The sequence below is a fragment of the Micromys minutus genome, assembly GCF_963924665.1.
Source record: "Micromys minutus genome assembly, chromosome: 6".
Lineage (NCBI taxonomy): Eukaryota > Metazoa > Chordata > Mammalia > Rodentia > Muridae > Micromys > Micromys minutus.
Window position 1 is genome coordinate 55,919,712 of NC_137975.1, and position 27,294 is coordinate 55,947,005.

Below are 27,294 nucleotides of genomic sequence, written 5' to 3' on the forward strand. Positions count from 1 at the left end.
CAGGATGGTGGTTTTTGTTTACCCAGTTGGGTTATTCTGTTTTGTTTTTCAGTGCCAGGGAAAGCACCAAAGCACTGGTGGCTCCATCCGATCAGGTACCAGGACGTTAGGGAATCTGGCATATTTCTGAACCTCCAACCTGTATTCTCGGATCCCACTTGCAACATAACTCAGCGTCCAGAGATGCAACTCTTTACAGTATATTGTCAGCTGTAAAGTCTTAGTCCAAATCTATTGTTCAATGTGTGTGTGTGTGTGTGTGTGTGTGTGTGTGTGTGTGTGTGTGGTGTGTTGTGTGTGTATGGTGTGTGTGAGTGTGTGTGTGGTGTGTGTGTGGTGTGTGTGTGGTGTGTTGTGTGTGAGTGTGTGTGTGGTGTGTGTGGTGTGTGTGTGGTGTGTGTGGTGTGTGTGTGAGTGTGTGTGTGGTGTGTGTGTGGTGTGTTGTGTGTGAGTGTGTGTGTGGTGTGTGTGGTGTGTGTGTGGTGTGTGTGGTGTGTGTGTGAGTGTGTGTGTGGTGTGTGTGTGGTGTGTTGTGTGTGAGTGTGTGTGTGGTGTGTGTGGTGTGTGTGTGGTGTGTGTGGTGTGTGTGTAAGTGTGTGTGTGGTGTGTGTGTGTGAGTGTGTGTGTGTGAGTGTGTGTGGTGTGTGTGTGTGTGGTGTGAGTGTGTGTGTGGTGTGAATGTGTGTGTGGTGTGTGTGAGTGTGTGTGTGGTGTGTGGTGTGTGTGTGTGTGTGAGTGTGTGTGTGTGAGTGTGTGTGGTGTATATGTGGTGTGTGTGTGTGTGTATGGTGTGTGTGTGTTTGGTACATGCAGACACTTGCAACAGCGTGAATGGCACAGCGAGCATCTAGAAGTCAGGGGACATTTTGCGAAGACAGTTTTCTCCTTGGGTCCTGTGGGTCTGTTCTGAAGGACATTCTGGGTCATCAGTCTAAGTGGAAAGTACCTTCACCTACTGAGTCACCTCATTAGCACTTCATCAGCCCTGTTCTTTAGGTATCTCACCAGCCTGGGGTGATTAAGCTAAACAAGTTGGCCAAGGAGTCGTGGGCCTTGGGTCCTGGGGCTCCCCGCTGCTGAGATCACAAGTGCGAGCCGCCAGGGCTGGAGGTTTTTAACCAGGTTCTGGAGGTAGAACTCATAGGGCGGGGCAAGCCCTTCAGCAGCTGAGGCGTCTTCCTAGTTTCTTGATTACTGCTCCGAGAAAATATCCTCCAGGCAGGGTGTGCCCCGTAGTGAAGAAAGAGTTTATTTATTAGCTTATAGTTTCAGCTCACCAGTCCATTAGTGAAGCGAAGCTGAGGCCGCGGGGGTGGGGGGGGAATCAGCTGGTTACGTGGCACCCATAGTCTGGGGGTCTTCTTCTGTAAACTAAGTTCCTGGGCTGGAGAGCTGGCTCTGTGGTAAAGAGCAGGGGCTGCTCTTCCAGGGGTCCTGAGTTCGATTCCCAGGAACCACGAGGTGGCTCACAACCATCTGTAATGGGATCTGATACCCTCTTCTGGTGCGTCTGAGGACAGCTACAGTGTGCTCATATACATGAAATAAGAACAAATGACTTTTGAGACCCCACAGACATGCTCATGGGTCAACCTAATTTAGACAACCCTTTATCGATGCACTCTTGGTTCTAGGCTATGCCAAGGTGACAATTAAACGGAGGAATAGAGAGAGGAACAGAGGAATAGGGAGAGATTGCGATATGGAGATTTACATTTATTTTGGTTTTATAGGATGGGGGTTTCTTTGTGTAGTCCTAACTTCCTGGAACTTGTTCTGTAAACCAGGCTGGCCTTGATCTCAGAGACCGGCCTGCCTCTGCCTCCCTGAATGCTGGGGTTAAAGGTGTATTCCATCATGGAAGGACCCCAAAGTTTCATAGGTAAGCTCTGTTCAGAACCCACTCAAAATGTAAACTTCAAAGCAAGGCTGTGTCTCACCAGTCCAGTTACTAAAGCAGGCAAACTTTCTGCTGTTGAAGTATTATTCCCCTGGAATCTTTAATGCTTTTTTTTTTTTAATTTAAAGAAATCAAATCATTTCTACCTCAAATATCATTTTATTTTTTTATAAATAAATTTTATCTTTGTTGAGATGCTTGGGAGGAAGAAAGGGAGCTTATAATTTTCCTTAACCTGCAGACAAGCAATTTTGATGGGAGAAATGATCCTAGACTTCCAAAGTTAACCAGATTTGCCAAATATGGCCGTTCCTGGGGGATGAAATAATGTTTGGGTTAATAAAAAGAATATTAAAAATAATTTACTCTTAGCATAGAAAAATTGCTCCTTGTAAAAGTTACTGGATAAAATACGTTTTAGGTTCATTTTAGGAAAGGGATGTGTGTGTGTGTGTGTGTGTGTGTGTGTGTGTGTGTGTACACGAATAAGAAAGAGCTATTGTAATTCAGTTTGCTTTGGGATTCTCAGAGAGAATTCCAGTTTGATTCATTGTATGGGGCTGGCCAGTTCTGAAAGCATCAAATTTGACTTCCTAGACTCCCTGGAACCATGGTCCCCATCCCAGAGGGGCTGGGCTCAGCCCTTCCTCCTTCCTCCTTCCCAGGCAGTAAATAGCCTGGAAACCAGGTTATCTATGTGGCCAACTTTCAGGAAAGACCTTGAAAACAGAGACCCAGGGGTGGACCTCGGAGGTCACGTGGTGCTTTCCATAACAGTGGGGGGTTTGCGGCAGGGGTGGCTGGAACTTATTGGGGCCAGCCGGCAACTAAATGCCACGCTGATCCCAGGAGATAGCCAACTGAGGTTTTTCACAGAAGTCTATTTAGAAGCTTGCGACGGCCCGGCCCTGCCAGCGTCTCCACTTACCTCAGGCAAAGCACTGGTGGCTCCATCCGATCAGGTACCAGGACGTTAGGGAATCTGGCATATTTGCTTTCATGTTCCGTATTTGGCGGCATTTCTATAGCATCTTAACATTTTAGCACTCTGTTTTGTCTTTCTGATTAGCAGGTTGGCAGAGGTACAGGGTGATTAATGGTTCGTTTTGGGTGTTTCTCTTTCTCTATTTTCTTTCTTTCTCTCTTTCTTTTCTTTTCTTTCTTTCTTTTTTTTTTTTTTTTAGGTTCTATGTGTGCTGCCCTCACCCGAGTCTGGTCACATGACACTATGACACTTTTGGCAAACCCTGTACTGATTCTTTCCATAAAATGAACTGTTTCCTCTCACTTTTGCCTTGGGTTGGTCGAATTCGGACAATAGTCCCCTTGCTGTTGATGATTTTAAGAGTCGAGTTTTTGTTGCGAAAGAATGAAGGAGGCTGATGGTAAACCAAAAGTTAGGCTAAGGTTTGTTTAGCTGTCAGTGGCAGGGGCGTCCTGAGACCTCCCTAATGGCTGAAGGTGAGGCAAGGAAAGCTGCCTTTCTTTGGTATTTGCTCCAAATCCTTTATTTTTTTTTTTTTCTTTTTAAAGTTTGAGACCTCAGGAAACACAGTTACTAACTGGGTGAAACATACGAGTTTGGAAACACTGCAATTGTGCAGGTATCAACTGGCCAGGGCATCAGATATATTCAGCTGGTAACTGCTTGGTACAATGCTCCTGTCTAAACAAGATCTTTGAAAACACGCTAGACGAAGATGTATATGAACAATTGTGAGTTGCACACACAATGTACGATGGCACTATATTTATTTACTGATGTATCTGTTTTTTATTTGGTAGTGTCTCGGGTACGCTGGGCTGACTTTGAGTTCTCTGTGTAGCCAAGGCTGACTTTGAAATTCTGATCTTTCTGTCTCTCCCTTCTGAGTGCAGACTTTCTGTCAACCACCTGGTGTGTTCTGGGATCGAGCCTGGGCCGGGTAAATACTCTGCAAACTGAAGTTTCTCCCCAGATCCTCCTTATAGTTTCATTTAAGTGTCTGTCATGGGTCTATTCACACACCTAGAGACCTAACTGAGAGACCGTCAGCTGCTTGTGGCGGATCCGAGGTACTTCTCATTTCTAAACTCCAGTCTTTAAAAGCAACCAGGATTTCCGTTGCTTTAAATTGCTTCCTTGTCTTTGAGAACCCCACCGAAACCCCCAACCCCCTGGCTGTCTTTGTTCTAGAGACCCAGACACTTGAAACTCTCAAATAGGTATTGGTATTTTGTAATCCACGAGAGGATCCTTTCTGTTGTTTTTCTAGCCATTTGAAACACAGTTTAGTGACACCGATTTGTGTAGTAAAAACATTTGAGGACTGCCTCAATGGATCCGCTTGCTAGTCACCAAGCCCGACGACTTAGAGGTCAATCCCCACGATAGAAGGAGGAACCTGATTCTTGGAAGTTGGCCTCTGATCCTATAGTTACATTGTGGCGTGAACACACTAATACATATGCATTCACTGTCGAACGGACACACACACACACTGCACACACACACACACACACACACACACACACACACACGTAAATAAATAAATAAAAATAACCACTTGAGAAAATTCCTGTTGTCTGTACTGGACAGTGCAGTTATAGACAGAATGCTCTCACCGGCACAGGAGCTTTGGCTGTGCCCGTGAACCTCTGCATCGAGTGAGTGTAAAGAAGACCAACAGCTGTTCCGTGATCGCATCCCCAAATCTGCAGAGTGTGGTCCACGGCCCTGTACTGCAGGCTCTGTGCTATCAAGGATGCCCGTAATGGCTGGATGGAGTGCTATGAGTAGTCCCTGCTCCTGTAAGAGCTTCCTTCCCTCCTCCACACCAATGCCTGGGTAACAGAGAACAGAAATGTAGCCCAGGCTTCTCAAACATGGAGGAACTAACCAGCCCTCTTCTTCCGAGACTCAGTGTTGTAGTTCTTTGAAACCGTTGACTAGAAAACATCAGTGCCAATCCAGACTGTACGCTAGCAGTGTGGTAGTGCGTTCCTTCGTGGTCAGGTCACTCCTTACACTGTGTGGCTCCACTGCCCTTGAACTCTTCCTGCCTCTGACTTCTGAGTGCCACCATTTATTTACTTATGATTTATTTATTTCATGGATGTGAGTACACTGTAGTTGTCATCAGACACACCAGAAGAGGTTGTGAGCCACCATGTGGTTGCTGGGAATTGAACTCAGAACCTCTGGAAGAGCAGTCCGTGTTCTTAACCACTGAGCCATCTCTCCAGCACGCCCCCCCCCCACAGTCTGGTTTCAGAGCATGATGCTTCACATGCACAAGATCCAGTTCGTTCTTCCTCAAACCCCAACACACACCGAACCAAACATTTAGCATTGATATGACGTCTTTTTTAAAATTTTAAATTAATCAATTAATTATTTAATTAATTTTTAAAATTCAGCTCCAGGCTAGTCTCAAACTCTTCATGCTCCTCAACCTCTGGAGTACTGGAATTATGTGTAATCATATCCAAATGATGCAGCCATTAAAACAAAAATCCAGGATTTATTTATTTCCTTCCTTCCTTCCTTTTTTCCTCCTTTCAGGGTTTTACCACATAGCCCTGGTTCTCCTGGAACTCACTAAATAAACCAGAGTGGCTTCGAACTCGCAGAGATCTGCTTGCCTCGACCTCTGGAGTGCTGGGCAAAGGCATGCTCCACTATGCCTGGCTTCTGAGATTTATTCTTAATCATGCGTATATGTGAGTATCTATATGTAGGTAAGTGCAGGTGCCCCCAGAGACCGGAAGCGCCGCATCCCTCTGGAGCTGAAGTTGAAAGCAATCCCAAGAAACTGGATATGGGTGTGAGGAACCAAGCTCAGTCCCCTGCACTAGTGTGTGAGTTAACTAACAGCTCTCCGGTACCTACTACCATCCTTTTGTCTCCGACAACATGGGGGACAGCAGTGTAAAGTCGTGGGAAAGTGCAGGTGAAGCCAGCTATTCTGAGGAAGCAGGATCAGCTGGGATACCACCCTCCTCTTGGGGGAGAGCTGGCTTCAAATGGGCAGCGGATGACCGAGTCAGGCACTGTGCTGTAACAGTCATCTGTCTAAGGAGGACGGAGGACCGGTGGTCACTGCATTTTTTTCTCTGATTTCAAGTATTTAGTGTGTTCTGGGTGGAGCAGAGTACCAGGACCCTGTTGTTGGAAGCCAGAGGACAACACACAGGACTCAGTTCTCTCTTTCAATCACCTGGGCCCTGAGGCTCGAACTCATTGCCTGCTGAGTCATGATGTCACCAGCCAACAGCAGTTCCTCTGAGAGCGCATATGTGTGCGGTTTATTCATTTTGGTATATTTGTATATAGTATATGTGTAATATGTGATGTATAATATACATATATATACAAATAATATAGGTATGTATGTAATATATGTATGTATATATGTAAATATGTAATACACACACACTCAATATTATATACATTGAATCAAGCACATGCTCTGCCATATTCTCTGCCAAAATGTTCTATTTCTCTTTTCTTTCTTTATATTTTTGGTGTGTGTGTGTGTGTGTGTGTGTGTGTGTGTGTGTAGTGGTGCATGCCTGCATACCAGTGTGAAAGCCAGAGGAGGGCACTGATGTGGCTTGCTATTTTGGCTAGGCTGGCCACTTAGTGTCCTCTGGGGATCTGTTTGCCTTGGTCCATGCTCCTCACTAGGGTTACAGGCATACATAGCCATCCAAGAGCCACCTTTATAGAGTTTTAGAGATTTGAACCAAGGTCCTCTTGATTTTTCAGTAAGAATTCTTACCTAATGATCTATCTCCCCAGCCCCAAAATGTTGCATTTGAATGAAAGAATAAACCGTCCAGCTGCTGGACCAATCTCATTTCAACGTCCTCTACCGGCCTGCACTTCTGGAGTAACATCTGCACCTCATAGGTCATAAATGAACGCAAGCATCTTAAAGAAACGGTTTCGTAACAGAAACAACTGGCATTACCGTACAAAAAGGACATTTCTCCATTCTTCAGCAAATTACCTCTTCTTCTTTAAAAAGATTTACTATTCTATGTATGTACACTGTAGCTATCTTCAGACACACCAGAAGAGGGCATCAGACCTCATACAGATGGTTGTGAGCCATCATGTGGTTGCTGGGATTTGAACTCAGAACCTCTGGAAGAGCAGTCAGTGTTCTTAACCACTGAGCCCTCTCTTCAGCCCCCAAAGCACCTATTCTACTTTAAACCTTCTAGAGAACAGCAGTGATGGGAAGCGATTGGGTATAAAGCTATTTGTGTTGAGTACTGTGCGCTCCGTGAACCTCACTGGTTAGTCTTCTCCGTGGCCAGGGTTCCCTATCTTGGTGTTCATTTTATACTTTAATCTCGCTGGCAGGTCTTTGTTTAATCATCCTATTGAAGGGGGAACAAAGGTGGTTTGGGTGACTCGGTTGAGTAATGCAGTATATTTTTATCTCTGTAAAAAGCCCCATGGTCAGAATACTCTGATAGCCCCTGATTTTCTCCAGTTTGGAGTCACGCATCAATTGGAGGATAAAGATCCTCACTGTATTTAGTGGCAGACACCTTCTGAAGACAAATACCTCGTCGGCTCCAGAGACGAATGCCTTGCCAGCCATCCTGGTCCCTGATGGCTGATTATCGCACCATATGAGCAGCTCAGTTTCCTTGTGTATTCGCTTCCTGAATATCGTCTCCTCTATAAAACACTGGCAGGGTAGGTACTTTGTCTCCCTTCTCTGTTAGAAAGTATGGATGCCGTGCAAATGATGGCCAGGGATAAGAGGGACACAGGTTGCTTAAAGATGGAGTATCTAGGCTTCCTAACAAGAAATACTTCTCATTCTTCTTGTTCAGATTGTTTCAACTCACATTCCTGTAGCCACAAAACCCTTTTCTTTACTTTATGTGTAGTATGTACACGTGCAGGGTGTGTGCTTGTAGAAGCAAGAGGTTGCCTCTGGGTATCCTTGCCTATTGCTCTCCACATTAGTTTTGTTTATAATTGGTGTAGCCAGGCATGGAGGTAGATGATGCCTTTAATCCCAGCACTTGGGAGGCAAAGGCAGGTAGCTCTCTGAGCTTAAAAGTCAGCCTGGTGAGTTCCAGGACAGTCAGGACTACACAGAGAAATTCTTATCTCGGAAAAAAATGAAACCAAACAAGCTTATGTGCCCAACCACCTGCGTGCTCATGGAGGGCAGAAGGAAACATCACAGCATTTGGAGCCGTGCTGCCTCCGTCTATCTGTTGGTGCTAGGATTTGCAGTTTGTTCCCTGATAGAGCAGAAAGCTTTTAACTGCTGACCCATCTATCCAGACCCTCTACCTTTGCTGTTGTTGTTGAGGTAAGGTCTTTTAATGAACCTGGAGTCTGCCACGTTGGCTACCCTGACTGGTGAGCAAGCCCCAGAAGTGTATGTCTGCATCGCCAGAGCACTCTTACCCTCCCTTTCTGTTGGAGACAGTTCAGGCCCTCATGTTTGTCCAGCTTCACTTACTGAGACACCTCTCTCCAGCTCTAAACCCCACTGCTCTCTTTTCCCTCTCGTCAGTCCTCTTTCCGGCCCCCTTCTGGTTTTACCATTTAAGGAAAGCTACCCCAACTCTGGTGAAATTCGTGGTGCTTATGATTTGCTCTCTCTCTCTCTGACGAAGTTTTTAACTTTTCTTTGTAACATCAATGTTTTATTTTCTACCACACATTTTTTTTTTTTTTTTTTTTTTTTTTTTTGCAGTTTCTAAACTTCCTTTGGTTGGGGTGACAGCCATCCAACCAGTGGAGACTGCAACCACCAGTTTGTTTTGCACAGGCCACTGAACAGTTATAAGATGGTGACAACGTTGGGTCTTTAGGGACCTGGACTGGATTCGACTCACTGACCTAGAGGTGAAAGGCTCTGTATTTCATTACTAATCCCTTGAGCCATCCAGCTCCCTGAAAATGATTCTTTGGTTTTATTACTGCAAAGACCATTTATAAAATCATGGACTGGATTTAGGAAAGCAACCATGAAATAGCAAGGGACAACAAATTGATTGAAATTTCTTAAATGTTGTGTGGGCTGGAGACCCTCAGACAGGAGGAGTGGGAAGAAGTTCTACCTCCTTTCTTACTTCAGAAGTGCGATCTGCTCTCTTAGATGTGGCGACTTCAGATCCACTGACCATGCCTTTGGGAACTAATTCCTAAATAAAGAAAGTAGAAAAGCAAACTACGAAACGGCCAATAATCTTTATTTTGCATGTCCCCCCCCCACCCTTCGACTTCTCCAAAAAGCACTAATGGGTATACTTGTGCGTGTGAAAATATTGTATAAAGTATTTAGAATGATCTCTAATGAAGGAAAAAGAAAAGAGACACATCTCAACATACTTTTTGGGGTGTGTGTGTGGGGGGGGGTGACGCAAACTTCTGGCTTCTAGAACAAGGAGAGTAGTGACTTCCACACTCTTCAGAGATTGACCCGATTACCACTGTTCTGCAATTTAACACCGAGACAGAGAACGGCATTTCTGAAACCACAGTATACGTTTAAAAATAGGAGTCATTATAATGCTAATGTCAACTGAGTTGGCAGTAAAAAAAAAATCACATTTCTATTCATATATTTGTATTAGGTTCAATCCCACATTCTAACATTCAAGACAGCCTTCACACATGCCCAAATTGGGATTATTTCAAAATCAAGTAAAAGTCCATAGTTATTCCAAAGTCACTAAAATATGCTAATAAAGTTATTTTGATGTTTTACATTAAAAATAAAACATTTGGTTTACGTTTCAGATATCTATAACATATAATAAATAGTGGGCAGTATAGGAATATAATAAAGTTTTGTGATACCCTGAAATTTGATGAGTTTTCTTAAAAAAATTCATAATATACTTCATTTCAACCTTAAAGCACAATATCCATGAACAAATCTGCAGAAATAAAACAATATAAACACAAAATGCTACAGTATTTTTTCTATTTTTACTTTTGTGGAAACTACATGTCCTTTTAGTAAAAGTGAGAGAAATTTACAGAAAATATATAACAAACAAAACAATTTCAAGTCGTCAACTCGAGATGTAAATTGCCTTCTTTCCAATTGCTAGGGTCCTTCGCCCATCACATGGGCACTGCGTTTGGGGAGGGACATGGCTCTGGGTCCTTCTCTCTCTTCTTTGCCTATGTACAGCAGCAATTACAGACATGGCTGAAATCACTGTGGATTCCAGAGAAAGCCAGAATTACACACGATAAAAAAATTTTAAAAATAACTACTTCATAAATATTTATTATTTACAGTGAGGGGGTTTCTCAGTATCAAGTTTTATACAAGTTGACAGGACGCACACGCAGTGAGAAGGGGCTCCAGCAGCTCACACAGTGGAACGAGGATGCAAGTTATAAAATAGGCTAAATGAAAAGAATTTGCAGAGGTGGACAGGACATGATAGAAACCCTTTTCTTAAAAAATAGAAGGTATCTCACAAAAGCCTCAACATTTTACACGTTAGTAATAAAAGTCGGGTGAGGTGGGGGAGCTTCATATACTCTCATCACAAAAATATTTACCAGTCTTCTGACTGGAGCGTTCTTTCCTTATGACTGCCTCCCTGTGGAGGGCGCAGGCTTGCAAACTGTATAGCTAATGATGCATCCTTCCGTTACAGTCACGGCATTTGTGCATCGCCGTCTTATCTAATACCGTAAGAAAGGTTCTGCAGAGAAGAAAGGAAATCAAGAGGGAAGATGTGTGGTGTCTTTATTAATACTTGTCACTGGTAATAGGCAGATGGAGGTGCCAGCCCTCAGGCCATGCCTCCATTGGAGTTTTTCTTCAGCAACATGCTGTGGGAGCTCAGGCCCATGTGTTTCAGAAAGGGGCATCCAGAGCGATGGCTGTTCTTGTCCTTGCTCCTGGGGATGCACTGTCCACAGAGCCTGGGGAGACAGGATGGCAGAACCGGCCCAGCCCCACCCGGCGCAGGGCAGCAGTCCTGCCCACGCTGACGTCAGTGCGCACGGTGCTTCCTCTTCTTGTGCTTCTTGTCTTTCTTTATCTTGTTGGCACACTTCGGGCAGAACCACTGCATCTCTTCTGGAGGAGCAGCCATGATTCCCACACAGGGCCTACACACCAAAACAAGGTCACATTAACAAGTTTCTTATGTTTATAATTTTCTTTTTCTGAGGCAGGGTATTCAAGCTGTATGCTTCCTAAAAATGAAACCTCCAAGTTTACTTTTGTGATATGTGTATGGGTGTTTTGCCTGTGTATCATTTGTGTACCTGGTGCTGCCTGAGGACAGAACAGCATGTCTGACTCCTGTAAATGGAGTTGCAGCCTATTGTAAACTACCCTGGGGTGCTGGGACTTCCCCAGGAGAAGCAGACAGTGCTTGTAACCACTGAGCCATCTCTTCAGTCCTTGTGCCATGTTTTCAAGGGGTCATTTCTTCCTGGCACAGTCAAGGCTGGCCCTGAACTCCTTATGTAGTCCAGGATGACCGTCAACTCCTGATCTTCCTGCCTCTACTCGGTAAGCTGGGATGTGTGCACCTTATAGGCAGCTTTTGCGGCTGTGGGGAAGGAACCCAAGCCTCTCCTCTTGCATGCTAAGGAAGCACTCTGACAACTGAGGTAAATCAATCCCTTCTTTTTTTTTTTGATGCTTTAAAATGATTTTTATGGCTCAACAGGGAAAGACACTGTCCATGTGGCCCGATAACATGGCCTTCTGAGCAATGTGGTGGGCTTAGAAGCAGAGAACTGGCTCCTTTAACTGGTTCTCTGACATTCACATGCATGTGCTAAAATGGTGTGCAAACCAATGTAGCACACTCCAATCCCACAATAAAAATAAATGCAAAAAAATAATGTATATGCCCGAAATCCACCCAAAGGCTCTAGCACTAATATTGGGTGGTTGGGCTATATTATATAACGCCTTCTGTATAGTGACATGATTAGTTTATTTGTCCTTTCTGTCAGGAATAATATAATGCAATGGCTTTGCTTTTATGTTTTAACTTGGGGAGAGAGGCTGAGGGTGGGACAGTCTCAGGTAGCCCAGGTTGACCTCAAACTCACTATGTAGCCAAGGCTGGTCTCAAATATGTGATTATCTTGTCTCAGCACTAGGAGTGCTGAGGTTAGCAGCATCCTAGGTCACCTGGCTTTGGGTCTATTGTATAGAGAGCAAACATCACAACCAAAGAGAAGGTTTGGGAATGAAACACGGCTGAGCATACTGGGATGGCAACACCGAAGGAAGCTTCAGAAGCAAACCTGCTGTGTGAGAGTCTGTTCTCAAGTCCTACCCAGTGACAGTGACAGGGAGGAGAGGGCACCGATGCTCTTAGGTATCTCTGGAGGAAAGGACACATAACTGAAGCAGAACACCCGCAGTGCGGGCTCAGCAGCCGACTTCCTCTGCAGGCTCCAGAAGACTGTGGTCAGGAGGGCTGAGTCTGACACTGCTCTAGGGACACTCACCAGTGGTACCAATCGTCACAGTCGTCACAGCCAATCATGGGGCTCCCGTCATCAGGCTTGTTGCACCCTGGACAGATCCAGATCTGATTGCCCCACTCATCACGGATCTGGTGGTAAAATGCACAGCACACACAGATGGGGTGGGGAAGGAGAAGAGGTCAGGTACGAATGCTGCTTTATACTACAGTAAACCAACAAGCTAGGCGCGCGGACTAGCACTGTCTGAACACACCAGTCACCTCTGTTCTGGAATCACACAGAGGAAAACATCTAGGTATTCCACAACAGCTTCCTCCCTCCTCCCTCCGACACTCTTTCTTCTCCCTCACTCTCCATCCTTTCCACTCTCTCTCCCTACTCTTCCCTCTCTCCCTTATACACCTCTACCCCGCCCCCACTTTTTCTTTCTTCTCTCTCCTTTTCTCTCTCCCTCTCCCTCCTTAATCCCCCCCTTTTCTTTTCTTGAGGCAGGTCCAAAGCTCAGGCAGGTTTTGGCAGTCACTTATCGTCCAGGCTGGTTTTGAACTACAGTCTTTGCCTCTACTTTGTGAGTGGGATCCTGGTGTGTGCTGCCAGGCCTGGATGGAATGACATATTTCTAATGCACATTCTAAATGCTTTGTAAATCATTAAAAACACAGCACTGCAGAATCATCTCTGAAAACTCTATCACGACTGGCAGTCGGCTTCTCCTAAGAATTCCTATAATGTCACAGACCCCTTGTGTCTGTGGTCGGTGGGCCACAAACAACGGACGGTTTAAAGCTCTCAGTTTTCTATGTTTTCTCTGCCATGGGCACAGCATGGGATTAGCACACACAGGCAAATATGCATGTATTCCCTCATTACTTATTAGCCAAACCCTTCTCCTGAACTAGGTGATAAGATCAAGGATGTAAAAGAGCTGTTACTGAGTAACTTTCCATTCCCTTTATGACATTTTAGAAAAGCACAACCAACTAAAGGGCAAAGGAAAGAAGAGGCTTATGGGGCCAAAGAACTACACTTTCAATTATTGTTCTGCTCCAAACCCCGCATGTTCTGGAGTTCTGACCTGGTTCTCAACAGGGAGTGTTCTTAACTGGACGGCTTTCTCAAATGTCACGTCATGGAAACCACTTCTGCATGGGTACTGTAAAGGAGCACTGAGTTGAGTTTACTTTTCAGTGTCCTCACAGCTAGACAACATTTCACTACATATTTTTCAAGGTGTCCTCTTCCTATGCCTTTAAGTACCACACTGAGAGATATGTGAAAGCCTGAGTTTCCTTCTGAGGGGGCATCAAGGATGGATATGTTCTGTTGTGTGTGTGAGCTTACTCAAGGGTCACTATTTCAAAAATCTCCATAAAGCAATCTACACTGTCCTTTCTAGAGGAAAGTGGAAAGGTGTTTCTGACTACCAGCTCTAACTCAGGGGGTGGGGGGGGAGGGGAGGAGGGGACTGCACCATGGGGAAAGAACCAGCAGTCACCAGGCACTGGGTGTTCAGTGGGTGAAGCCACCATGCATGGCTGGACCTGCTGCTGGCTGACCTTACTTGACATTAGCAGGCTGTGACTCTGAGATACATTTAAAAAATTGCTATAGCACCACAGTAATACCCAGTATTTTCTAGGATACTGAGTTTTTAAACATATCTTTGAGTAGTTTAGAAATGGGGAAACATGAGCTACAAGAATCTCCCTGTCAACAGCACACTAGCAGGCAGTGGTATAATCCCCCTGTGTCCTCCATCTTAAGTGTCTAGTTAGACTAGGAGACATCCGAGCACTGTTCCAGTCGCTCTCACATCTGGAAATGTCTATGGAAAGCCATATCTTTAGAGCCAGACAGGAGTACAGAGATTACTGAGTCTAATACAAATCCCTTAGTTACAGATAAACAAATGGAGACTGGGGGTGATGCCTCAGTTATATAGTCCTCCGTTGATTGAGGGACAGACCAATGGATTCCTCACAGGTTCTTTACTAGTTTTCAGTTAATTTTTCCTGTCCATGTTCTCTCTGAATGCACTCAGAATGTTTTTAGACTGTGTCCTTAACCTGTCTCACGTATGTAATGATTAGTTTTTTTCCAAACTCCCAGGCCCTGCAACGTCCCATCTCATCTCTTCAAAGGTTCGGCTAACTCAACAGTCTACATGTGGAGTTTGCCATTTAAAAGCGTCAATATCTCCATTTACAAACTACTCTGTGTGCTTGTGCGTCTCTTCAGTGTGCCTTGAGAACATCTTTTTAAATACTTCGTCACTGGATTGAATTTGGGGTTGGAATAAGATCTGATGCTATTAAGTATGGGGAAACACCCAAGGGCACTCTCAGGACAATGCAGGGCCATTCATTGTGATGAGATGTGTTTTGTTACTCTCAGCACTAGGGTTAAACTCAGTTAAACATGCCAGGCGAGCTCTAGCCAATGAGCTAGGTCTAAGAATGAAGCATGCACTTGGACGCTCAGAAATGCCTGTGCTCAAAAGGGTCATTCTATTTAAGATGTGAGGTCTCATATATTCTGGATCTCAGCAAATAAAATATAATAAATAGTGCTACAATTCAGAACTAATAGCTGGCTCATAAGTCATAAGATCTATATCTAATACACAAATTATAGTAATGTCAATAATGTAAGAATCCACTGTGGAATTTAAATATCACAGTTATACATTGGTGTTCTTATATTTACGTATAGACATGGTTCAAATCAACATAAACAAATGCGATCTGACATCACTGACGTGGCTGAACATGAACTTTGTGATGTAGCGATTTTGAGCAGAGCTTGAAAAGGCAATGGAAATGCTTCTCCATTCATCGAGCAAGCACTGCCTGTGAGAGTCAACGCAGCAGGAGCAGCCCTCCCCTAAACGCTGGGGAAATGTACGTACCACATAAGTGCTGACTGTCTCTGTCACTACGCTCCGCACTGGGGCTTTGGCACTCCCTGCTCCAGAGAGGGCGGGAGCTGCAGGCGGCATCAGGGCTGGGCACACCGCAGCCTGGGCGAGGAGTGGTGGTGGCAAGGGAGTAGGGCTCACTCGAACAGGAATAGGAACCGGGGCTGGAGGTGGGGTTTTAGGTCTGTTCAGAGAAGGAGCTGGCTTAGCCTCTGGGGCTGGCACCACCTTGCTGATGACACTGTCAAGGAGAAAAACAAAAGCCAAGGTCAAAAAATATCATAGACTTAACAATTCCTACAAAAACTTTTGTAAGCAAAATAGGTTTACAAGACATTTGTTGATGTTGTGAGGTAGCCTCCTTCCACTACATGAGTCCTAAAGGTCAAACTCAAGTTAGCACGCTTACCTGTGAGCCATACTGCCAGCCATATTTGTTTTATTTTGCAGTGTCTCATGCACGAATGGCAACCACTCTAAGAGCTGAGTTATATCCTCAGTCTTGAAAAATATGCTTTAAGGTGTCCAGAAAGATTAAAGAGCTTAGAATTCAAGGCCTATCCCGTTATCACTGTTGAAACTTGGGCTAGCTTTTCATTTTCTCTAAGTGCCTCTCAGTGATCAGATGTGTAGAGATATTCTAACAATCAGTACCCACACGCTTTTCACAGGTATGTAATAAATGGACTGTTTTTCTGTAGGATCACACACTCAGACGTGTCAACATGACTTGTGAGGTCAAACGTGAGACACGCTGTGTTACTTCCGAGGAGCTTCTCTTGAGCCACTGGACTGGAGCTTTATTTGCTTCAGAGGAATGCCTTCCTCCCCAGAAGCCATCAAGCCCTAAAACCTGCAGATGTTTTTGTATTTAATTTGAATAAGAATGCCCCCCATAGGAAATGGTATTTAACACTTGGTCCCTAGTTGGGGACAGTCTGGGTTGGTTTATGTGGCACAGCCATTACTAGGGGTCGGCTTTGATATTACAGTATCACCCCGCTTCCAGTTTGCTCCGTCTACTTCATGCTTGTAGCTAAAGACACAATCACCCAGCTTCCTGCTCCAGCCATACCTGCTACTTGTGACCATGCCTCTCCACCATAACTGAGCCCTGTCCCTCTGGAACTGCAAGCCGCCATAAATGGTCATAGCTCTGCCTGATCACAGCAGAGGCTAAGTCACCGACACAGAGGTCGGGAGAGTGGGTGGTTGCCTCACATTTATGCCACCATGCCACATTTTTTGAGGAACGTGAAAGACTTTGGAACCACAAAGCAGTGGTTGAATGCTCTAAGCAGCACTTAGTAAGCTGTTCTAACAGAAGCCTGGAAAATAGCAGTGTTGCACGCAGTGTGGACGATGAAGGCAGTTTGAGAGGTCTCAGAGGCCAGTGTGAGGTCTCAGAGGACAGTGTGAGGTCTCAGAGGCCAGTGTGAGAGGTCTCAGAGGACAGTGTGAGGTCTCAGAGGACAGTGTGAGGTCTCAGAGGACAGTATGAGGTCTCAGAGGCCAGTGTGGGAGGTTTCGGAGGCCAGTGTGGGAGGTCTCAGAGGCCAGTGTGGGAGGTTTCGGAGGCCAGTGTGAGAGGTTTCGGAGGTCAGTGTGAGGTTTTGGAGGCCAGTGTGAGAGGTCTCAGAGGCCAGTGTGGGAGGTTTCAGAAGGGATCAATACTAGTGGCCTGACTAGAAGCCATTCATGTGATAATTTGGTAAAGGATCTGGTTGCTTTCTATCCATAGCTGGAGAACTTGCCTGGAGCTACATTTACAACTAATGGGTTAATTTCTTTGGCGTAGAGATTATTATTTCTTCTTCTTTCTTTCTTTCTTTTTCTCTTCTTCCTTCTTCTCTTCCTATTTGTATGTCTGTTTGGTTTTTAGAGACAGGTTTCTCTGTACAACCCTGGCTGTCCTGGAACTCACTTTGTTGACCAGATTGGCTTTTAACTCACAGAGATCCACTTGCCTCTGCCTCCTGAGTGCTGGGATTAAAGGCTGGTGAAGGAAATTTCAGAGCATCAGAATAGCTTGGTGTAGTTGTAATTAACAACACTATGCAGTTTAGAGCAAAAAAACACAAGCTGCTGTGCAAACTGAGCAGTTTAGAGACAGGGACACCTGCCAAGGCTGAAGAAGAGAGGCTGCAACTGTTAAAGAGCTTGGGGCCATATGAAAAAGCCCGCTCTGCTGCTCTGCACTGGAACAAAGGGAAGTGTCCCTCAGAGTCAGACCCTACCCACCCAAGTTTCTAACTTCAGGCTCTTTAAATTGCCCCTAGAAAGCAATACAAACCCTGCTGCACTGTGGCTGAGGTGGAGGTGTGGGCAGGGTCCCTCCCATTCTAGAGGACTCTGGGCAGTGTCATCTGTGTGCTGCAGAAGTGGAGGGATGGTGGGTTCCTTCTCTGCCGGTTCAGACAGCTATTGAGCCAGACAGTACCACCAGGATAGTGCCCGAGTGAAGGCCCCGAGATGCCATTGAGTGAAGCTTAGAAGGGGAAGTCTGGGCTGCAATGGTGACCCTGAGATAGTGGACCTGCCAAGGAAGAATTTTAAGGAACAGATGGAAGATACCAATCCATGTATGTAAGAAACAGTGCATTCCAGGCCAGTAAAGCAAAGCCACAACCAAAGCACACTGTAATAACACTGCTCAAGAGAACCCCAACAACCACTTTCGCATGAAGAGACAGAGCAGCTGACTTGTGAGGCTCAGGAAAGCAGAAGACAAATCTGTTAAAGAATAAATTCCAGTTTGAAATCTTACAGAAAAAATGCCAAATAAAGACATTTTAGTCAGATAAAATTTAACGGCTTACTACCTGCAGGCTTGTACTGAAACTGCTTGGGCTCTTACATTTTTAAATAAATTAAGAACCTTAATATTTACCATTTTATAAACTAATTAAGATAAGTAATATTTATCATCTTGTAAGCTAAGTAGATAAATTAAAAAAAGATTTATTTAGTAATGGCTCAGTGTTAAGAGCACTGGTTATTTTTTCAGAAGAGTAGGGTTCAATTCCCAGCGTCCACATGGTGGCTCAGAGCTATCTGTAGCTGTCATCAGGGGATGTAATGCCATCTGCTGGCCTCTGTGGTAGTTAGGCATGTATTTAGTATACTGACATATATAAGATAAAATTCTCAAACATATGCAAATTAGATAGATAATAAAAACACATTTTAAAAAGTAGGGGTTTAGGACACAATTCAGTGGTGCACTTGCTGAGTATAGCTGAGGTTCTGAGTTCAAGCCCTACCTAACACCAAAAACAGAGAATTAATTAATATAGTAACAGTGAACTTGTCAGCTGTTAGCTGACACCATTTCCACTGTCATTATGATTGGATTAACACGCACATTTGTATATGTGCTTCTGTGAAGGTTTGAACAAGGTCAGAAGAACAGCCCTGGGTGGGCTGGGCTGAGGCCCTAGAGAGAGCAAGCTGAGCAGCACTCATCCTCTCTGCTTTCTCACTGTGGATGCAATGTGGGCTTCCCCACTATATAGACTGTACCCTCAAACTGGTGCACAATACACCCTTCTTTCCATTGCCTTTGTTCAGTGTCTTGTCACAGCAACGAGAAAAGTAACTGATGTAACAAACAGCATCTTTTAAAAATAAGAGTAACTCATGAGCAAAGGACCTGGAATGCAGACCTGCGTCAGATGGGAAATGTGTGCCATGACCAAGTGACTTTACTGTGGAGACTAAAAAGCCTGGACACACATAGTGCTATAGGTCGGAGGAGGGACAGGTAGCTGGCATGGTGCTTCTGAATGGGTATTAAAACCTGTGTGCAGAGCCAGTGCCATGATGGATAATCCTCTGGCTAACTAGGAAGGTAGGTCATGCCTTTAATCCCAGCAGTTGTGAGTCCCAGGACAGTCAGGGCTACAGACTAAGACCTGTCTCAAAAATTACCACATTATCACATGCTTATTTTTACCAAAAAGAAAAAATAGTTGCAAGTAGTATATAATAAAATCCAAGTTTTCCAAGGAAAAAAAAATGCAAGCATGAATATTTGTGTGTAGTTACAAAAAAAGTTCAAAAGAATATATATGTAAACTAGAAACTGCCTCTATAAGGTGGGATCACAGGGTACTTTTCTTTGGCTTATCCATAATTAACATTTAAATCTTGTAGTAAAAAATAATGAAAAAGTAAAAATATAAACATGCAAGCGTTTCTGGGAACTTTTAAACACAATGATGGTTTGCTCAGTACCTTCTAGTAAAATGCTGGCCACAGCTGAATTGTACATATACGGCATAGAGCCTCAGGTTAAGTCAGAGGACTGCACAGTATGGATGACTCTGCCGTCGCTGATGGAGAGCAGTGGCCTAACGCCCAAGGAAGCAAGGAAGAGAGTCTTCGGCAACTATGCTGTTTGTTTGACTAAAATAATGAATGGGGCTGGAGAGATAGCTCAGTGGTTAAGAGCACCGAATGTTCTTCTAAAGGTCCTGAGTTCAAATTCCAGCAACCACATGGTAGCTCACAACCATCTGTAATGAGATACGATGCCTTCTTCTGGTGTATCTGAAGACAGCTACCGTGTACTTATATATAATAAATAAATAAATCAAAAAATAAAATAACGAATGAGTCACTTAGCTTTTGCTATGTTTGCATGTGGTTTGTTTCAGAACATGCATGTGCTCATATGCGGGGTCTTCAGTGTGCTGATAGGAGAGGCAGTAGGATTTTCAAGAGGTGAGATTTACTGTGAGGGAACTTATGCATGTACGTGTGTGTGTGTGTGCAAGCACAAATTATTAAAGTGGACATATGATTTTATAAGACAAACTACTCGAACTCTACTTTTAAGGGGTCAGAGTAGCATTAAATTATAACTACTTCCCCAGCTCCTGAAGTTCATTCAGAGTCTCCTAGAGTTTGAGTTATTTTGACTTTAGCTTCTAAGTGACTCAGGGTAGTTGAATATACAGTTTTAAAAGCAATTGTCTTTCTTTTTTTTTTTTTTTTTTTTTAACAAAAATTCTTTTGTCATCTAGTTTTAGCACTATGAAAAGTCATGTAGCAGCACAGGTCCTCAGACCAGATTAGCTGACGTATCAGCACTGGATTTAATCACTGTCAGAGGATTTTGGTCCTGGGTGCCCTTGCCCTCCTATTGACATGCACAGTAAGTTCCCCTTCAGAGCTTCCTGTTGAGTGCCCAGCGTCTCCCAGAGAAAGCAATACCGCCCACAGCTGTGCCCAGCAGTGGCTCTGCTGCTAAAGTTACAGCTTTTGGAGGATTTAGTCACAGTGCTCTGAGCGCTATAAACACTGGCGTTATTCATACAAATGTGCAGAAGGAGGGACTGTCAGAGGGATTTCTTTACCTGTTTCCCCACCACAAACAGAATGGGTCATGAGCTGTAATGCAAACTCACAGCTTGACAAGTCAATAAAGAGCCAGGCCGCGCCTCCCAGGCCCTCAGAGCCTCCAAGGTTAGAGGCAAACACAATTTGGGTATGTTCTGCACAGGAGGTTTAATGATCCTCATTACTCTGCTATTGTGTGCAAACACTATGAAACCAGTAATCTAAATTATCAAAGTCCAAATAACTGGCTACTCAAGTGCTCACAGCTCCGAAGTTCCCGCACAATGGCTTACTTATTTACCTAACAGTGAGAGGCCGTTTTAAAATGGTGACTGACACCATAGGGAAAGTGCCATAATCACACCTATGGATGGAGTCTATAAGACCTTCTGAACACAGACATTATTCAATGGAGAAAAACTGCTTTGAGGAAGGAACATGTTGCCTAAATCGCAATTCATTTAACTTTTGCCTAAGTATTTAATTTTAGATTTCAGACATACTATCCGCCACAAGAAACACATTCTCACATATGTTAAATGAACCTCTTCTCACAACAAATACGGAATATTCCTGAGATTTTACAATACTGTGGCTGTGAAACCTCGCAGTTGGTTTGTGACATGAATATGTATGTCTATTCTTCCTATTTTTGCATTTTCACTTTTATGGAAAGCCCAGACATACCTGGCCTAAATGTGGTAGTCAGTCTGGTGTGCACACACTGGCAGATTTAAATAATATGAAAGTCACTTCCTGCAATCTCCAAGACTGGCTGTGAGTGCTCCATCCTCTCCCCTTCCCCGCTTTGCTGTGTCTGCGTGTGCAGGAGCTCATGGTCTGGGTGAACATAGACCCAGACCCCATGGAGGACTTGAGGAGATGTTTTGAGGGCTGATGCTTTAAATGGCTAAGTTCCAGGCCTATTTGTTGTGTGGGAATGGAAAGCAAACACACTAAACTTTCCATTTTTTTTTTCTAGCTTTATATCTAAGCAAATATTCCAAACTTGGGGGGAATGCTATTTTAAGAGCATCGGTACTTAAAATGCCAAACAGTGAGACAGTCGTCATTTCCATATTTCATGTTGATCAAATACCCAAAGACAATTATGAGAATCAGTTTTATGTTGATTCTTCAAATCAATCATTATTCCTTATTCTTCTTGATCCTCACAGCTCAAAATTTAACATTCATATAATTATAAGACAACGATAAATGGATATAATTCCTCAAGCTCATGGCTTGCCTCCTGAATATTTACACCGTTTCAGAAAATGTGTATTTTATCTTGTCATAGCCCAAGTACACATCAAGTAGCAAACATTTTATCTTTTAATGCAGGCATGACCTATTTGAAAAATGAAACAAATTGCATGAAGTAATTAGAGAAAAACATCACCATTATAGAATCTTGTTTCCAAGGGAGAGGCCCAAATGATTATACTTCTATTGTCAAATGTTCAAAATCTGTAAACTACCCTAAAAAGGCACGAACACTCGGGTAAGTAACGAGCGATGAGCGTTTCATCAGACACAAAAAGACCCAGCAGCGCGATGGCGGACGGATGGAAATGAGACGAGGGTCGGGAAGAAGCAAATACTCTCATGTTACGGCTCCAGCTCTGGAGTCAGGTCCGTAATCTCCAGTTAGGAAAATTAATTTGTTCTGTAAGACAGGGTCTCACTATATAGCTCTGGCTGGCCCAAACCTTGGAATGTGCACTAGATTGGCCTTGAACGACCCATGTGCTTCTGTCATCCGAGTGCAGGGACTATAGGTGTGTGCCACCACACGTGGCTCAGAATATGAACTTTTACAACTATCTTTGAATGGAAAATAAGCAGAAATGGGTAGATCCCCGAGTACGTCAATCATGATGAGATAATAAACGCCACCTCAGGAGATTAGGATGCTGGTATTCTGTCCATACATCCACAGAAAGTGTACATGCCAGGTGAGAATACGTGCCAAGTGAGGCAACCCTTGAGTCGTAGGCCAGGCCACTTTAGAGGACGCAAAGCAGTACAGTGTGACTGGACTTCGTTCCTGGATGCCCAGTGGAACTCCAGTAAGACTCTGCTGCCAAAGACACATGCTCTAAATGCAGGGCACTGAGAAACCAAGCTGGAACTGAGCTTATAAGTTCCTGTTGACCGGTATCATAATGTAGGAAGATGCTAAACAGGCTGTTGGTGGACAAGGGTCATTAATGATCATATCCAGGTGAACACCCTCTATGCTACAATACTGTGCTGCCTGAAAGATATGCTCACGGTACAATGGTAACACAAAATATTCTGAGGGTAACCAACTACTTCCTGATTATATTTGAGGCCTACTCTGTGGGAGGGATTTATGTTTGTCTAAAGCCTATGGCTAGGGAGGTCATAGGCCCTATACAGGGGAATTTACTATTGCTGTTTTAACAAACAAGACATATAGTTGAACTGTCTTCTAAACATCCATGTTTATACTCACAGATGAGTGTAACGCTCAGCCTTGGTCAGAAAAAGCCTCTTTTAGCACAACAAGATTTATAACTGATTTAGTACTAGCTAATGCTTTATATTTGACTCCAGAAAGGACATCTAGGGAGCATCGTAGAAGACATACAGACCAACTTTAGGAACTGAATGACAGAAAGGCATATGGTAGGGCACTGTCTTCTGGACACAGTGTGGCTGAACACACAGCAGCTGTGACTGCCAGCATGGAGTCTGCTCACCCCTACCTCCCTCTAGAAGGAAGAAGGGAAGCAAGGATAGGAGCATGACTGGGAAGAAGGTGGGTGAGTAGAGTTCTATCACTATGAAGAGACAGCATGTCCAAAGCATTTGCCTGGGGGTTTGCTTATAGTTTCTGAGGTTAGCCCATTCTCACCACTCTGAGGAAATGGAGATAGCATTCACTGAACTGAAGCAGTAACTGAGAACTAGACCCTGAGTCTTGGGTGGGGCAGAGAGAGACAGAGACAGAGGCAGAGAGACTGGGCCTGGTGTGGGCTCTTGAAACCCCAAAGTCTACCCCCAGTGACATGCTTCTTCCAAAACGAGCACAGCCACCCTAACAAGGTCACCACTTCCAATCCTGTCAAACAGTTCCACTTCCGTCACATAGGAGCCCATGGGTGGGCAAGAGTGGAGAGAAATGGATGAGACAGTGACAGGGCTGGGGTGAGTGTGACCACAGAGCATCCATCGTGCCCTGGAGACAAGTTCAATATAAGACAAACAAGCAAATAGGGAAAATACAAACAGTGATGAAATCTTAATCTTATTGTTTCTTAACTGTAGATTTTTATTTGGTGCTTAATTATGCACTGGGAGGTCTGACTATGCCGTGGTGCACAGGTGGAGGTGGAAAGTCAACTTTCAGGCATTGGTTCTTTCTACCGTGTGAGTTCCTACGAGCAAACTCAGGTCATTAGGCCCGAGATGCCAATCACTATCCTATCTACTAATCTACCCACTGAGCCATCTCTCCAACACTGCAAGTGTTTGAGTGGCTTCCTTAATCTAGCTAAAGAATGTTTTTATTTGGAAGTTGGGGTAAATTGATTATTTAAAACATTTTTAAAAATTGTAATCCTTAACTTCAATTGGTAGTCTTGTCAGTAGTAATAATGGTATTCCCATGTGCAGATTATCTTGTAGGGCTCTTATAGAACAGAGCAAGTGACACTTGTCTTGGCAATCAAGCCTGCTAATGTAAAAAGGTACAGAATAAGTTCAGAAACACCACAATAATGTTAAATCTGATAAGTTAACATTACTTATCTTTGTGTGTGCATGTGTGTGCTCGAATGAGCCTGTATGTATGTGTGCCCGTGCGTTGTATGCATGTTTGCAGGTGTGTGGAGGCAAGAGCTTGCAGTCAAGCTTTTCTACAACTGCTTCTTGACCTTTTTGTGACAAGGTTTCCCATTGAACCTGGGCCCGGAATTTGGCTGGACTGGGTGCTATCAAGCTGCAGAACGCTCCTAACTCCGCCTTTCCAGACCCAGGGTTACAGTCGTGTGCCACCATGCCCAGCCTTTACCAGGGTGCTGGGATTTGAACTCAGCCCCCAAGTTTGCAGTAAGCACTCTAGCCACGCTATCACCCATGGCTGATCTTCTTTCCTTTACCAATACATCTATCTTCTAGATCTGTCCCTGGTGAAGGCCTAGAAGTTAGGACATTCTAGTAGCAACAGGCGCCTCTATAGTGTGATTCCTAATCCTCTGAAACAATCAATGTTCTCAGGAGAAATGGTTAATTTGAGGTCTGTGGAAATGGCGGTGACACATAGGAAATACACGAAAGCTATTCAACACTAATGAGGATGTATTGAATCTAACAGACACTGTGAAAGAATTACCACTGGACAAGACAGGACCGTTTGAAAATGAACATGATAAAGGAGGGAGGAAAGGAAAAGGAAACAGGTGGGGGTGGGGTGGGGTGGGGTGGGGTGTGGTGGTCAGAGAGACTAAATCCAACCATCATTACTAGTGCAATTCTGGATCTGCTCCAACTCTTTCTTCTGACGACAGCAACAGGAGAAATTCAGTCAACATCTCTCATCCCTTTCCTATTTGATTTACATTTCAAAATAACCAAATTAAAGTACACTTTCATTAAAGGGTTTCGATTCATAAACACTAAAGAGATGGTCAGAGTTTAAAAAATCCAGCATTTCACAGGGTCTAATGAAATGACTGATTTAATATTATTTAAGGGTGATGGGAACCTAACTCTACAAGGCACATGTTAACTTCCTTGCATTTATTATAAACCAAATAAAACGAAAACAATGAAAAAGTAGAAAAGTCTGTGCTGTGCTCCTTGGCTTTGTGGCTTGGTGGTGGCAGAGCACGGGGAGCACAGCACTCGGCACTGCGACCGTGACTTTCTCAGGCAAGTGATCCTGGAGCACCACTTACTGCCAGTGCTCTTCTGTGCTTCAACAGAACTCACACGTCCATGTTCAGACTAGTTAGAACCTTACGTCCGGGTCGTAAGATATGCTTAGAGACACGCTCAAAATCAGCCTCACGTCCAACCAGCAAGCGTTCTAATAGTTGAATTAAAATTACATAAAATGCCCATGATCTAGTTATGGCCAGGGGGTGGGAACAAGCTACAGTATAGTATATGATTATTCTATTTTTTAAATAGACTATGTGGACGCCGTGTGAAGGGTCAGGGCTACCTTGTGGGAGTCAATTCTACCCATTACCTCATGTGTTTCTGGGCTTGAACTCAGGCTGTGAAGCTTGGCGGCAGGTACTTTACCCTTAGAGCTATCTCACTGCCCACAGTTAACTCTCCAAAGAAGATAATGACCACTGTGTGTGCGTGTGCATGTGTGTGCGTGTGTGTGTGAGACCAGAAGAAATAAAAAAACAATGCCAAGTACTTTCATGCATAGCAGTACTTGTTTAAACAATTTTTAGTACAAGAACCCCTGACTTTATCCAAAAGATATAAAATACTGAGGTATCAAGTAAAGACGAAAGGAGACAGGCATTTTTTGTTCAGTTCTAAATATTTGGAGCAAAGAAGCTTGTTTGTCCAGCACAGTATTATAAAATAAACACAATGTCCCAACTCTACTACTCAACCTTAGCCTTCTTTCAAGTTCTTCTAAGACATACAGTGGCTTGAGACTAGGCCCCAGGTTCATCACCAGCATGTAAGAAACAAGAAGAACCAGTGTGGACAACAGCACAGTGGTTTGATTCTTAAAGATGCATTTGACAATAACATTGGTCCATTCAGACCAAATAGTCTGAAAGGTAATTGGGCTAAAGACTATGAACAAAAAGGGTTTGTAATCATCACTGCCTGACGTGACTGAAACGTAAAGAGTAAGTAAGAAGAGAGTGGCAGAGATGAGCAAGAAAGGAAAGGAGTACAAGAAAGCAAGAGGGATGGTCAGAGAACAAGACACAGACAAACAGGGAGAAATGGGTGGAAATAAGTTTCATGGGCAATAGGGCCCTAAAGAGCAAAGAGAAGTAACACATTTTGGACTCAGCCTGCTCTCTGCATCAATCCCAGCAAGAAGTTACAGAAGCCTTGCAAATGAAGAATGTGTGAAAAAGCTACATGGAAACCTATGAGCCTCCATCTCAAGATAACAATTCAATTAGAGAGGACAGTAGATGGCCCTGTTGTTGAAGCACTACTCACTTCACAGGGCACAGAGAAATCAACCTTGACTAACCAGAAACTTCTCCCTGATGGCTACCTTACACAGTATCAGAAGGGAGAACACAGCCACCAGTGGTCTTTCTCAGTGCCAGACCCTGCATCCTAGAGTGCTGGCCTGCTGGCAAGATGCACCCACCAGTGTAATAGTGGCCCGAGAGCTATGTGTGTAACCAACTGCACTCCGATCAGACACAGGTCTGTTCTGCAGGAGGGATGACTTCATGCCTACTGTAAATCTGCTCCAAAGCTGGAAGCGGGTCACAAGACTAGAGTGGTCATAGGTCTGGAGAGATTGGGGGATACTATTGTTATTTAGCTAAATTGTATGCTTTCAAACTGTGTTCTAAATACTTAAGTTTATACTCACAGATTCATTCTGCTTTGTTTGGTTAGAGAAGATTCTTTTTGTAGCGGGTGGTGCTTAGTGTGGAAACTCATAACTGCTTAAAGTACCAAATTTAAATGAAAGAACAGGCCATCTGTATC

The 27,294-nt window shown here is 44.0% G+C and overlaps 1 protein-coding gene across 1 annotated transcript in view; it reads right to left on the reverse strand.

Moving 5' to 3' along the window:
* Positions 1-9,180: 9,180 nt before the first annotated feature.
* Positions 9,181-27,294, reverse strand: part of TAF3 (TATA-box binding protein associated factor 3) — a 144,950-nt gene continuing 126,836 nt past the window's right edge. The window contains exons 5-7 of the mRNA XM_080917822.1: positions 15,256-15,505; positions 12,369-12,475; positions 9,181-11,003 (exon numbers count right to left, since the gene is read on the reverse strand). Coding sequence (XP_080773948.1) covers positions 10,886-11,003; positions 12,369-12,475; positions 15,256-15,505 — 475 coding nt within the window. The 3' untranslated portion in view covers positions 9,181-10,885. The remainder of the gene's footprint in view (positions 11,004-12,368; positions 12,476-15,255; positions 15,506-27,294) is intronic.